The sequence below is a fragment of the Microtus oregoni genome, unplaced genomic scaffold, assembly GCF_018167655.1.
Source record: "Microtus oregoni isolate MIOR12 unplaced genomic scaffold, Mior012 000013F_ref0000133, whole genome shotgun sequence".
In the NCBI taxonomy this organism is placed as follows: domain Eukaryota; kingdom Metazoa; phylum Chordata; class Mammalia; order Rodentia; family Cricetidae; genus Microtus; species Microtus oregoni.
In genome coordinates, this window is record NW_024543072.1 from 23174684 (window position 1) to 23189601 (window position 14918).

Below are 14918 nucleotides of genomic sequence, written 5' to 3' on the forward strand. Positions count from 1 at the left end.
TGAACAAGAACCTTTAGCAGGTATTCCTTCCAGGACAGCACTGGCCAGGGCAGCAGTAGCCCTGCAGCCACGCAAACCGTGCATCTGCACTCCTTGGCTGGCCATGTGACCCTGAAGGATACAGGAGGCCAGTGAACCTAACAACACAGGCAGTGATAAAACCAGATTACCAGCGACCCGAAGCAGCATGCACCACAAGGAGAGAGAAGCCTGTGCGGATGGAGCACCTTGGCTCTGGCGAGCTTTGGTGGAGTAACTGTGGTATAACCAGACAGGAAGCTGACGCTTGCACCACCCAGTATTTTCGCCTGCTGTAGTAAAAGAAAAGAAGCTCCAGGTTTTGTAGACAAACTTCCAGTCTGAGTTGCCATGAGCTCCGTGAAGGCTTCTCTGCCTCTCATGGTTCTCAGAACTGGGTCAACTCAGGTCCCAACCAAAGCCTCCTTCCACCCCCACTACCCCCCTCCCCTGGCTAATGGGGAAGCTGGAGTCCTGGATAAGGGATCCTGAAATATTACTACAGGAACGCTCCATAAATTCTCCTGTGCACTATCCCCAGGAAAAGGTACAGCCATTTATCAAAGTGACTGTCGACTGGAGAAAAGGATATGCCGACTTCTCAGAAATACCGGGCGCCGGCTATGAATCAACAGTGATCCCTGCAGTCCTAAACTCTCCCTAGCTTATAGAAATCAACAGTTTGGGTTTTGTCTCTCAAGATGGGGGTGGTGATGATAGATGAAGCCTCGAGGGCAGACTTTTCCTATCAGGAGGCTGCTAGTGTGCGCGCCTGCAGAACTTTTCCACAGTTCCCGGATGTGTAAACAGACTTTCCACAAGGGGCCCCAGCAGCTCCTAGGGTGACTCTTAAGCTCTTCAGGTAACCAGGACATGGGCTAGTTACTGATACTGTTCCTTAGACAAAACAAACAATCAATCAAAGAAAAACCTAACAAAAGCCACAGAAAGCGGGAAGAAGGAATGGAAGGAGGGAAAGAGGCAGGGTTTATTTTGGCCTACAGTTCTGCGGCACACAGCCTGTCATGGCACGGAAGGTCCAGGGGCAGGAGCAGAAGGATTGGTCACACTGGACATGTACACACACTTAATTCCCATCTCCTTTTTATTCAATCCTGGTTCCAGCCCATGATAGCCACATTTGAGGTGGCTCTTCCAATTTCAGTTAATCTAGACAGTCCCTCACAGACATTTCTTCCATGGTGATGCTAATGCTCATCTAGTTGGAGATAAAGATTAACTACATTTTGCCTCCTGATGCCTAGAATAGCAGTTGGCGCTTGACGGGTGCTTACTAACTACAAGACAAATGAGTGAAAGAAAGAACAAAATGGCCAGATGACGCTATCTCGAACGCCAAAGTACTTGCTTTCTTATCCAAATAGCGATACTTCTTTTCTTCAAAGGGGAAGAAATTTGTTACCAGTAAGAGGTCCATCCTTAGATGACGGAACACTCAGACAGCCAGCACTAGACAGAAGTGTGTCCATAACCAATAGCTAGTCTTCAGCCATGAATTTTCTCATACTCAAGTATTGCTCAGATTCACAAACAGAAAGTCTAAATGATCCTGGGGTTTATGGGAGTTAGGGGTGTGGCTTTCACATCTTTGAGAAGTTCTGCTGTCAAAGCAGATGCAAGAAGGAAGGTTCCATTGCCCCCCCTTCTTATGATAAAGTTGCTTTTAGAAAAAGCTGCTAAGCCCTTCCCCTCTTTGCACACCTACCCTAAAGAGCCACTTGTATGGAAGTCTGCTTAAGCACAACGGGAGCACAGGCAGAGCCATGGGGGAAACAGACACATTTACTGCTAGGCCAAAGCGTCCCCACACACATCCATGGGGTTGGAGAGGGGGAAAAAATGAAGTGTTCACTCTAGCTTCAAGTCCTACCAGGCCGTATTTTCTTCGCAGGGTTAGCTCTGGCTTGGAGGCCGAGAAGAGGGCGAGGCGCCGAAGACACTGACCTGTGTGATGTAGATGACTTTGTGGAGCTGGAGCAGAATCTGCTGAATGGGGTCGCTGATCTGCCTTACTTTTCGCTGGGATACGGCGATGCCTGCAGATGCTGTGGGCGAGAAGTTCACTTAAAAGTGATATATTCGTGGAAAACAGAAGAAAATTCTGGGGAAGAACAAAGCCAGGATCTCACCTTACCAATGAGACCCTGTAGCACTTCTGCGTTTCATATAGTAAGCTGTTCTTTCCCTCCGCATCTCAAGCACTCAAGAGCCGCTTCCCCAACTCCACAGCCCTCACCACAGTGGTCTATTCTTGAGGACTACAAAGTTAACATAGGAATGGCCTCGCTCCCTGTATTAGCCACGCCTCTCTCTCCTCTCATTCACAGAAGGCATGGAGAGCACAAAAGCCACCAGAAGCATAGCATCCCCTATTCCCTCCAGGTCCCCCCCCCCCATCTATACCATGTTTTCTGCAATAATACCCATTTACCAGTTCTTTCTTACTGAAATTAAGTTTCTAAGACCTCCTTTTCTTCTTTCTATACCATTTCAAGCATTTAAGAAATTAAATTTGTTATAGCAATAGCTTCAGCAATAACTATGATTTTAAAGATGATTCTTGTATGTGTGCTTTCAAAAAAGGATTGTGTGTCTTGTCATAAATGATTTGTTTTAAAAAAAATTAAAGAGAATTTAATATGGTTGTTTAAAAACATGAAATTATCCATTTAAGATGCAAAACAAAAAGGAAACTAAAATATGAGAATTCTCTTTATGGATAGCTCTATTTACTTGTTTGAAAATTAGCCCAAGAAATGACCTGGCTCTGGGCCACCTGAGGCCAGCTTCTTGTTTAGATGTAAAGTCTGTCTCTCTTGAAAACTCCTTGTAGGCATCAGTTATTGGATCATTAAGTTGAGATTTAACAAACTACCCTCAGGGCAAAAAGATGAGCAAGTAAATCATAAGGATTAATTTACTGCTGCTAAGAACAGGGGGGTGATGCTAGCTGTTCCCCACAGTAGCCCCAACCTCTACCTGCGTCTCCCACCCAAAGGCCTCCTGAATGGCAACCTTCTGCCTAAGCTCACTGAAAACAGGACTGGATAAAGTATCAAGTTCATGATGGCACGGGAGATGGGGAGGACTTGGGTTGGTGTCATTTCATGCTGGCTAGTCTGTTAGCATTTACAGACTCAGCCTTTTTAAACAACAAGCTAAAATTTCACAGCATAGCTTAGCACTCTTTAGGTTTGTGACAATGTTTTGAATGGGTACCGCACAGGCTTGATTCTCCCTACTACAAACACGGGCTCGTCTGTGCCCTAAAGACAAAAACAAAGACTTAGCTAGAGTGTTTTTGTCTAACACAGAGATGTGCACTTTAATTTTAAAAGAAGCTAAATAAGAAGGTGAATCCAAAGACAAAAATATAGGCATCCTCCTGAATATTAACCTTCATCAGGCGATGAAAGGAGACAGAGACAGAGACCCACATTGGAGCACTGGACTGAAATCTCAAGGTCCAAATCAGGAGCAGAAGGAGAGAGAGCATGAGCAAGGAACTCAGGACCGCGAGGGGTGTACCCACACACTGAGACAGTGGGGATGTTCTATCGGGAACTCACCAAGGCCAGCTGGCCTGGGTCTGGAAAAGCATGGGATAAAACGGGACTTGCTGAACATAACGGACAATGAGGACTACTGAGAACTCAAGAACAATAGCAATGGGTTTTTGATCCTATTGCACGTACTGGCTTTGGGGGAGCCTAGGCAGTTTGGATGCTCACCTTACTAGACCTGGATGGAGGTGGGTGGTCCTTGGACTTCCCACAGGTCAGGGAACCCTGATTGAGCTGATGAGGGAGGGGGACTTGATCTGGGGAAAGGGAGGGAAATGGGAGGCGGTGGCGGGGAGGAGGCAGAAATCTTTAATAAATAAATAAATTTTTAAAAAAGAGCAAACAACTGGGTTTTGAGTCCATTTGACAGCGCTCCTCAGTTCTAGAAAACTCCTGACTTTCAAAAATAGCTTTGATTGCTTATTCTCTTAAAACAAAATTTCAAATGTTTAGTTGCAAAAGCCCCTTGTAAATCAAGCAAACACACACACACACACACACACACACACACACACACACACACACTTACTCTACAGATGAGGCTCAAGGCTCTGGGGACCACCTCTCATGAAGAGCATCATCAAGAAGTAACTGCTGACATTAGCTAGGTGCCTCTCTGTTTCATACGCCCATCCATTTGACACACATACACAAGTAGCTCTGAATAGTAACTTTCAAACTGCCTTTGAGTCCTGACATCGGTTTAATAGGTTATGAGCAGCACTGTGAAAAATGAATGCAATAGATTGGAGAGAACCGGCAAGCTTCAGAGCACACCACACACGGCATGGGTCCATTGGGTTAGGGAGGGTGCACTACTCATTGTGGGCCACTTCCAACAGAGTTTGAAGGGTAAAACTGCAAAAGGAGTTTATATATATAACCTCCCTCTCTTTCATTTTTCTTCTTTTCTTTCCTCTCCAGGAATCTCCTTCTCAGCTGAATGGTGACACATTACGGTCACAGAGACTGTTGATGGGGAATATTGTTTTTCAGTGTGTCAGGGACAGAGCAGCTCTGGCTTGTTCCTTATGACCCTGGAAGAGGCTGTGGTTTGCCTGGGTGCCCTGTGGTTTGCTGAGAAATCTGTTTGCGCGGGACCTCAGTTGCCGTCAATTTCTCAGGATTGTCAGCAACGCTGTAGAGCACACCTCATGGAGGAGCCAAGGTTTACCAAGGCCAAATGCATTCTCATTTCTCACGGAAACAAATGTCTTCTAAAGTGACTGAATTATTTCAGACTCTACTAGGAGAGAATGCTTTTTTCCGTATCTGGATCAGCACTATTTATTACCAAATTCTAATTGTGTCAACCTGTATTTTTTTTTCTACTTTGTAGTTTTTGAATGTTAGTGAAATTACTGGGTGTTTTTGTCAATGGCTGTTGGATAATTGCTGATACTGTTTCTTTATTAATTTGCAAATGTTCTTTATGTATCCTGAATTCTATTCCCTTTGAATTTTATGTTAAAATTATTAAACATTTCTACTCCATCTGTTATTTATCTTTGATCGAAAGGGTACTTACTTCTCATCGGTAACATACACAATAAGGTGATTCTAAGTCCCCCATTCTGCCAGAAATCTCTGGGGTACCTGCTGCTGCCACATTGTGGGGCACTAAGGACTCCTGTGGTGGAGGGGGAGGGGCAGAGCCTGGCAAGGATCCCAGTTGGTTTTAGGAAGGAAAGAAAAGTTCAAAGCGAGACTGGTGTGCCGGGGAATCAGTCTGTAGCACTTGCAAACAATGGATTTCCTAGACAACTTCCGCTAACGGTTCATCATTGTCAGCTGAGCTGGCAAGGCACTCCGCCTCACTGAATCCTCTACATCAAAGAGTAAGTGGCTTTCCCTTAGGGAGACAAAACAATTCTAAAATCCAAATAAATAGAGTCTTTATTCAGTGATTGGTGATCATGGCTCTCGGTCACATCGTGTTATCTGGGTTCGAGTCACTTTCTCCTAACACATGTTCTAGATGAGCTCCCTGTCAATACTGCACTACTTAAGCTTTAAAAGATGTGTCCTTTGAGCAGATGAGGGAGGGGGACTTGATCGGGGGAGGGGGAGGGAAATGGGAAGCGGTTGCGGGGAGGAGGCAGAAATCCTTAATAAATAAATAAATTTAAAAAAAAGTCATCTTAGAGTAAAAACAAATTAGGTTCATTTCTGCTTATGATTAAACCTCTGTAGCTCAAGGATTTGGTTTTGCCCCACCTCTACACTTAATTATAAATGGTTCCATACTGCCTGTTCCAGGAATGACAATCATGTCTTTATTTTTTGTTTAAATTGTTTATACCCATTTTGTGACTCTACCTTTGTTTCAGAAGCTTATGTGACTACCCACAATAACTTGTGATGCCCACCTACCAACCACGTCATGGTTTCAGGAGGACTATCTTAGTTTGCTTATGTTATGCTCCTGTAACACAAACTGTTTCACCCACCAAAATCCTTCATTTGGAAACCCCTTCCTGAGCTACAGAAGACTTGTCTTCCTTACATTCAAAGTGATGACCTCTTGAACCCTGCCTCATGGAAGGCAGTTATTTTACACAAATAAAAAGCTTGCTTTAAAAAAAAAAATGTGTCCTAATTTTTTTTTTACTTTTTTAATAAATGCACATTATTTGCACAAAATGTCAGGCCACAGTGGCTTGTCCAGGTGTGTATAAGGTGACTGACGAGTATATATACCTTTATCATTCAGCTCCTGCCCTCCCTTTCTTCTTCCATTGGTTTCCTGACTAGGCCTTAACAGCCCTTGCTACTAATATTTTATAAAGAGCTTTCCTAAAATAGTTGACTCACCTTTGCCCAGACAGTAATATAGAAGCCAGGGTCAGCGTGACAATTTTAGGCATTTTAACAATAAAACCACCTTGCTTTGCATCTACACAGACCCTGTGACAGCCCTAAACTGTCCGGAACGTTTTCAAGGAAAGTTTAATAACTGGAGAGAGCCTGAAATTACCGTAACTTCATCCACATTAACTGTACTCACTGAACACATTAAATGTACCAAACAGCATGAATGAAGGAGTAAAAGTGACAAAAAATAATTCCAAATGACCCACATACTAAAATGAAGCATTTTTCCCAAGAATCATATACCCCCCCCCCCCCCCCGCACACACACACACACATAAAGAGGAATCGAGCATCTGCTGAATTGTCTGGGTTTAGTTGGTAATTTTATTATTGGACACTGGTCTTCCTTAGTCATCCTTACTAGAAATACAAAAGAAAGTAATGTATCCTTCTTCTCCCACAGCATCTATATGAACATTTACACTTGGAGATACATAGTTTCGGAAGGGCTGGTGGGATGGGTCAACTGGTAAAGTCACTTGCCATTTAAACCAGCGTTCAATGCTTAGGACCCACCATGGAAGAAGAGCACTGATGCCACCAAGGGGTCCCCTGACCTCCACATGTGTGCCACACACAGCAGCTGTCCAGATGCACAGTGATAGAGGTATTTAAAATCTAAGGGTACTTTTAAATTTAGAGAAGTTATGTGATAATTCCATTTCAATCAAGCAAAAAGTAACTGTGATTAGACTGCCAGCTGTGCCAGTCAGAGCAAAACGAACGAGAAGGGATGCCCGCTGTGGCATTAGAGAGGTTGGGTTTGCATAAACATCTACGTAAATCCAGTCACTATTTTGAAGTAGTTACATACTTTATAGATTAAGTGTTTGATAGTTTCATCAAGGCAGAAATGAAAATTTTTGGAAAACAGCTTATAATAGCCTAATCAGTTCCATGCTACTGAGAAGCAGTCATGGTGGGCAGAAAAGACAGAATTTTCCTGCTCTCTGTGTCTCGATTCCCCTAGTGTATCAGTCACGATAGCTTAGGCTCACTTGTCATGAGCTTAACATCAAAATGGTCTGCCGAGTACTGACATGATCTTTGGGACTGGAGAATCCCTGCAGTCAAGCTCTGGAACTGCCACCCTGCCACTCACTTGGCCCCTCCTTCCTTAAGTGGGCCCTGGGCATGTGGGTTTGGGATCTCAGAAGCAAGTAGAGAGGCAGCAAAGCCGGGGAGAGAAGAGGGAAGAGGGTGAGCTGACAGGTTCACGTTAGCTTGCAGGAAGGCATGACTGGGGTCAACTCTGAGTTACCTGGTCTTGCTCTTGATCCTAGGCCACCAATGAAGTCTCTGGAAACAGAATGAGATAGGGGCCATTAGGAAAGTTTCACCTCGTGACAAACAGTTATTGAAAGTTGTGTTGTATTCAGTAAAGGGAGAAATCAACATTTTGAAATCAGGATGGACTTTCAACTGGAAAGCAGAAGCACCCTGTTCTGCCAGGGTGGTTTGTGATGAGTGAACCCTGGAGATGAGCAAGAGCATAAAGCTCAGCATCCTGAATGGCGCTTCTGTTGCTTCTGTAACCATTATAATCAAAGCAGTGATGATTGTGTGTGTGTGCGTGTACGTGTGTGTGTATATGTATGTGCACATGCATATGTGTATGTGCGTATATGTATGTTATGGGTGGGTGGCTGTGCACGCGCGCGCGCGCGCGTGTGTGTGTGTGTGTGTGTGTGTGTGTGCGTGCATGTGTGTGTGAAAGGGTCTTATGTAGCTCAGACTAGTCTCAAACTTGCTACATAGCTAAACCCTGCCTGGCTGTGATTTTTGTATTAAAAACAATATTAACTTTTTATGTGTGATCTGTCCTTCAGATGAAAAGCAAAAATAAAAGCCATCCACAATTTCTGTGAGAGAAAATGAGTTTTACACTGTAACAATCACATTTTCATATGGTTTCCAGTGCTATTAACATCCGTCCTCCATGCCTCAAAATTCTAGATTGCCCAATCATTTTAAAAGTTGGTCCCAGAGTCTTCTGGTCTGTAGGGGTAACCTTCACCTCCATTGGTGATACTGATGAACAGTGCTCCTCTTACTCTTCCCACTGGAAGGCAGGACCTATTTCTTAGGAGTTTACTTCACATTGGCATGCAAGCCAACAGGTACATACTGAACGACAGGGAGGTGCATGGTGGGAGTCTGCTTGACAACCTGAGATATGATGACTTCTCTCGCTAACTCGTGGACAATTGGCTTGCCCCAACCTTTTTATTTCATCATGTGATTGTTGTTGTTGCTGGGCAGCTCATATCTAAGACATGGAGCTTAACAAGGTTGGCAAGCACTTACCAACCAATCTAGTTTAAATGCTTGAAAAATCCCCAAACTCTGTGCCACAAGTGACTTCTTTCTTCACTCCTTCCCACCTTTTACCACCACTTGAAGTGGGATTCCCCTCTGTGTGCTGTGATTACCATTAATAAATAAAGAAACTGCTTTAGAACTATAGCAAGACAGAACTCAGGTAGGCAGGGAAAGCTACGCTGAATGCTGGGAGAAAGCATGGCAGAATTAGAGAGAAGCCACGGAGCTGCAGGAGACAGACACTGGAAACTTTAGCAGGTAAGCCATAGCCTCGTGGCAATACACAGATTAATAGAAGTGGGTTAAATTAATATGTAAGAGTTAGCCAATAAGAAGCTATAGCTAATGGGCCAAGCAGTGATTTAATGAATACAGTTTCTGTGTGGTTATTTCGGGACTAAGCGGCCGGGAACCAACAAGAGGCTCCTCTAGCAACCACTGATGTAAAACTTCCGAGGGAGGCACATTTGTAAAAAGTAAAAAGAAAAGGGTGAGATTAATTTTATATTTTTCACCAAATATATCCCAAATACCAACATTTAAAAATGAAATAGTGTTTTATATTGTTTTAAAATAATGTCAGACTAAACATTTGGTAGCTCAGCTGCACTAGCCACATTTTTGACTGCTTAGGTCAACACATGTGCCCAGCTATCTCCATATTAAGCTCTCCTGACTTTTCTACAGAAGCCATTGGTCACGACCCCCTACCCACAGCATTAGTCCAGCCACAGAGCTGCTGGCTCTGACATCTCATGGCCCTCATTGCCTTAAAGGTAAGTTAAAACACAACTTCTGGAAAGGCTAACATGCAAACTGAGTTAATGTGTCATTTTTTATTGTCAAAAAGTCTTTTATTTCAAACATTCTTATAAAATAGTATGCATGATGGGATACATGACATGGATCCCCAACTGCGCTTAGCTGCTTCAGCTTATGTGCTGCTCTGTCCAGTTCTATATGCTTAGGAAGCTTTAAGGTAGAGGCTGGAAAGATGAATCAGTGGTTAAGAGCGCAGAGGACCCAACTTAGGTTCCCAGCACCCATATGGGGAAACTTACACCACCTATAACTCCAAGCTCCAGGAGATTCAACACCCTCTGCTGGCTTCCGTGGTCATGCATATTCAACAGATAAATGTACATACACACACTTATTTTTAAATAAAATAAGCATTGGAGAATGTTAGTAGAAAACATCACACACACACACACACACACACACACACACACACACACACACACTGATTCTTCCTGTGGAGGCCCTGAGCTAGACACCAGTAGGGGAAAGAAACCACCTTCACAGTCTTGGAGCTTCTGAAGTTGCTTTTTCTGCAGTGGAAAACCCATTAATTTTTCTGAAGACAAGCCATTAGCCACAAGGATGGACAGCCATTTGTAACATCAAAATAGCATAGATCCACTACAAACAGAAGCCACCGCTTTTCCTGGGCAATTGCTGGGCCCACAGGCAAACAGGTGGTAGAAAAGATGCATGCCTGAGGGAATTCCAGATGGTGGCACACGGAATGCTTATGACCTATGGGGAGCTGTGATGCCGGATGCCGGCATTCCCACGCTAGCTCAGGCTGGCCACAGGATGATTTAGCACGGGGAGAAATTTCAGATATACTTCTTGGTGAGAAGACAGCATATCGGAGATGCTCCCTGACGAAAGTTTTTTAATGGGCACAGACAGTTCCTAAAGCTGGTGACAGCGCCTCAGAAGCTGTCCTCGGATGCAGCGTGACCTGGTGGACACAGCTTGTAAGCCCGAAGAGACTGACGTGGTGTGGTGAGTGTCAGCCTAGATCTCCAGCCACAGCAGTCAGTGGGAAGGCAGAGGGTGCAGCTCAACTCTGCGGTTTCTAAAACAGATTTTACTCTGCATTGGTGAAAGCACAGTGTGAACTGGTTTGGTAATTACTTTGTCAGAAAAGCGTGAATTACTTGGATAATTATTTTGTCATTAAAGCCCTGGCCATGAAAGAGATAATGCCCTACAATTCTCTCTCAAAGAAATCCTTTAAATACATCATATGAAATGGGAAGCTTGGCTTACAATACTAAGAACATGTCATTTGAGGTTACTGCAGCCATGACATACAAGGTAACTAGAATCTTCTGACATTCATGACCACGACAGGCATGATGGGGGAACTGAGGGAGGTTGGGCTCTTGTGCCTAGTGAAGTTGTTCATCCGTGGCAATGTGAAATGAGTTGGTATCTTGGTCAGGCGTTGGTGCTAGGTTCCTGACCTTCCCTTCAGACCATATTGATGGCTGAGAGCAAACAAGTGACCATCTTAGAATTGCCATAGAAAAAGGAGGGTGCTTCGTGGTGGCACGGTACAGCTTTTTGCTGTCGTGTTGCTAGGAAGATTGCTGGATCGTGATCCTGGCAGAGAGGCCAGGTGGATTCTGGTGAGCAGTGATCACGCATACATATTCAATAGAAGCAAAATGAGACTCAGATTATGAATGAGAAGTGGAAGCAGAATGGGAGCAAGCAAATAGTGAGATGGCCCTTAGGAAGGAAGGACTGTGGGTTCTGAGGCAATCGGGGGTCCTTCCGGTCCCATCTGTGATGCCGGATGATGAGAAACCTCTGCAGCCATCTCTCTCTCCAAGTATTGGAGTCAGAAACACACCCTCTGGTAAAACTATGCTCACAAAGACGGTATTCACTGCAGGATTCTCTGACACTGCAAACATCCGATGTTTCGGAGCAGCCAGCCAGCTACACCCTGTTGCCTTGGCAACAGAAAGCAAGTAGGCATGGAGAAACCTTGTTGCCTAAGCAACAGAATTTAAAAAAAAAAAGTGAGCCTTAAACTACAAGCTACACTATAAATTAATTCAAGGAGGTGAATAAGATTTCCGTCCTTTACGGTAAGAAACTCGGAAATTGCAGTGAGATAACGCATTAATTTTCTAATGAACAAGCGTGCAACAAACATCTGTGGATCAGCACTGTCTGCAACACACTGTACCGGAGAGTAAAGGAAACGCCCACGTACCGTTCAGCCTGAGCCTGGCATACCAAAATAACTGACCATCCCATGAGCAGGTGGATGCTCTTATTTGTTTTGAGATGGGGTTCTCAATATATTGTCCAGTGTACTGGCTGAATTTGTGTGTAAACTTGACACAAGAGTCTTCGGAGAGGAAGGAGTCTCAGTTGAGGAAACGCCTCCTTGAGATCCAGCTGGAAGGCATTTTCTCAATTAGTGATCTATAGGGGAGGGCCCAGCTCATGGTGGGTGGTGCCATCCCTGGGCTGGAGGTCCCGGGTTCTGTAAGAAAGCAGGGTGAGCAAGCCAGAAAGCAGCACCCCTCTGCGGCCTCTGCAGCAGCTCCTGCCTCCAGGATCCTGTCCTGTGTGAGCTCCTGTCCTGACTGCCTTTAGTTATGAACAGCAATGTGGAAGTGTAAGCCGAATAACCTCTTTCCTCCCCAACTTGCTCGTTGGTCATGGCGTTTCATTGCAACAATAGAATCCTTAACTCAGAGACCAGATTGGTCTTGAACTCATGGTTTCCATGGGTCTTCCTGCTTCTGTCTGAGGTGATCAAATATGAGAATGTCTTGTCTATGCTTTCTCTCTGTTATGTTAGCCACAGACACACCTGGATTCTCAATTCCAAAAGCTATGCTTAGGGCAGACACGTGCGTCGCTGTAACATCAGCTTAGCCCAGACCAAGATGCTTTCTGAAGAAATACCCAGGATCCCCTCGTCACCATGACACAAGCTCATGGTGAATACAGAAAAGTCAAAACCTCTACAGGGCTGACTTTTCCTCTTATTTTCAACTCTAGCATGCAGTGTCTTTCTTGATCTTCTTGTATGTTTAAATTTATCATTTGATTTCTACATATTTTATTAATTCATATTTCACATTAATACACCAAGAAGTCAAGGAAAATCCTAAACAAATTAAATAAGAAAGAACTTCAGTTTTATTTAATGCCTTGCAGATAACTAGAAATTATGCTATAAAGTGTCTCACGTTAATTCAGAGAAGCCCGTAGAGTCACCTGGAAAGAAGCAAAGAACGTTTTCCCTTTCTTTCTTTCTTTCTTTCTTTCTTCCTTTCTCCCTTTCTCCCTTTCTCCCTTTCTCCCTTTCTCTCTTTCTTTCTTTCTTTCTTTCTTTCCTTCTGTTTTGTACAAAGTGCAGGCTGTTCGCTGTCCTTGTCCCCAACTACCCTGTGTCAGGTCACACACTCTACACCATGAATGCCTGCAGTGAAGACAGCCTGTCTTCTGTATCACTGTGCTTCTCGGTGGCTTGTCACACAGCATGTCCCGCCCATGTGACACGGCTACAGAAAGAGGCCTCGAGGTCGGTCTTCAGCTGTCTCGGAGCACAGTTAGAGAAGCAGCAGCCTCAGAGTCCTGGCTGCTTGTCATGGTCACAGACTCGTAACTATGTGGTAGACAGTACTCCACGGCGTCTCTGCTTCTGGTTTAATGTCTATGGGCTAACTCTATTTTAGATACTATGTTACAAAAATATTTACCTCATTTCTAGATTTTAAAAAAAATCCCCTCACCTTGGGAGAAGGTTGAAAGGGAGGGGAGAGGCAGGGAGGGGAGCAGAGAAAAATGTAGAGCGCAATAAAAATCGATAATAAATAAATAAATTCCCTCAAGATTTCAAATATGTAACATGCTTTTTGTTATTTCCAAAGGGTGGATGCAAATAGAACTACTACAAATGAGGAAAATTCCCATAGATCCTTCTGGAAATCAAGGCTAGAATTATTTGGTGCTTTCAAGATGTCTGAATTTATCTGGTAGAAAGTTCCATTTTTATGTAAAACCCTCTTAACATACATCCATAGTTGTATGTGAGAATTTGCTGGCATGGCCACTTGGGTGTGCTTCAGCATTAAGGATGCTGGCTTCTGCTGTCTGCTCCTCTTCCCCAGCCCTCTCCTGGTTGCCTCTGGAGGAGAGTTTTCCAAATCTAGGCCATCCTCTGTGCGGTGGCCTAGAATATCTTCTCATAAACACGCCCCTCCTCTCTATTTGACGATCTTAATTGTATGGTCCTCTCTTTACAGACAGAAATCCAGGGATGTGCCCCTCCCCCACACTTCTCTGGTGCCATTTCCTTCCTATTAATCACCATTGATTGTGTCTTCCCTGTAGGCTGCCTCTCTGTAGGCACACCCCAACGTTGTGTTGATGAGGCCAGGAGGCTCTTTCCCATCCGTTAAACTGTCCCGGCCACTCCTCACATTCTGCAGCTCTTCCTGCCTCTAGATCTCCAAGATTACTACAGCCAGACTTTGAGGTTTCAGCCATCCTCACCAGGTGACACAGAGGCAACTGATGTCCCCTAATAATTTCTCCTTTCTCTTAAAAGTGTGTGTGTTTGCACGTGCGTGTGTGCGCGCATACGTGTGTGTGTGTGTGTGTGTGTGTGTGTGTGTGTGTGTGTGTGTTGTGTGCATCATCTTTTTAAGATGGACGTGGTTGTATAAAGGAGTTCTGTCAAATATGTCTGTGTAGAAGTCTGGACTGGATTTTTAGAAGGGCGGGTGTGTCCCCAATCCCCTTCCCTCCTTTTGCCCAATTTGCCATGGGGCTGAGTTTCATACCCATGTTTGAAGAACACAGGGCCTCAGGTGACCTCACTGAGCATGGCTAGTCCATTGCCTTGGCCCAGGTTATGCTCAGAAAGACGAGCTGTTTGGCTGTTACAGAACTAGAAAAAGGCAGACACACAGGGGTCCGGGCTGAAGCTTAGCACTCTCCAGCATGTTAAACTGCTAAGGCTCTGGGGAAGAAGAGTTTCTATGTCCAGTGACTTCTGCCAGTCATGGAGTAACTTAGCCCCAAGTGGCTCAGCTTCTGCCTTAGACTAAAACCACTTCCAGGTACACTGTGCCTCAAAACAAACATACCTGGCCTGTGAGTGCCTTTCTCTTCCTGAAGCACTGAAACTTCTCTTTAAAATGCCTAAAACAAGAAAACAGAAATAACTGTAAGTTATGGCTCAAGAAACTGTGGCTTTCATTGTTGTTACACAGTGTCTTGGCTTGTTTCCTGGGCTAGAGAGGGAGTCCAGGTCCCGTGTGTTCCGGGACCAGCGCTTAGCCCGCAGGCTGT

At 44.5% G+C, this 14918-nt stretch overlaps 1 protein-coding gene across 3 annotated transcripts in view; it reads right to left on the reverse strand.

The window, feature by feature from the left end:
- Nek10 (NIMA related kinase 10) overlaps positions 1 to 14918 on the reverse strand; it is a 179942-nt gene that overhangs the window by 30146 nt on the left and 134878 nt on the right. For 2 of the 3 annotated variants that reach the window (XM_041663105.1, XM_041663107.1), the window contains 3 exons: positions 14714 to 14768; positions 7738 to 7775; positions 1984 to 2084 (listed from right to left, as the gene is read on the reverse strand). In XM_041663105.1, the coding sequence (XP_041519039.1) occupies positions 1984 to 2084; positions 7738 to 7775; positions 14714 to 14768 (194 nt within the window). Of the gene's footprint in view, positions 1 to 1983; positions 2085 to 7737; positions 7776 to 12735; positions 12837 to 14713; positions 14769 to 14918 lie in introns of those variants that run through there. The other variant, XM_041663106.1, reaches the window with a different exon arrangement.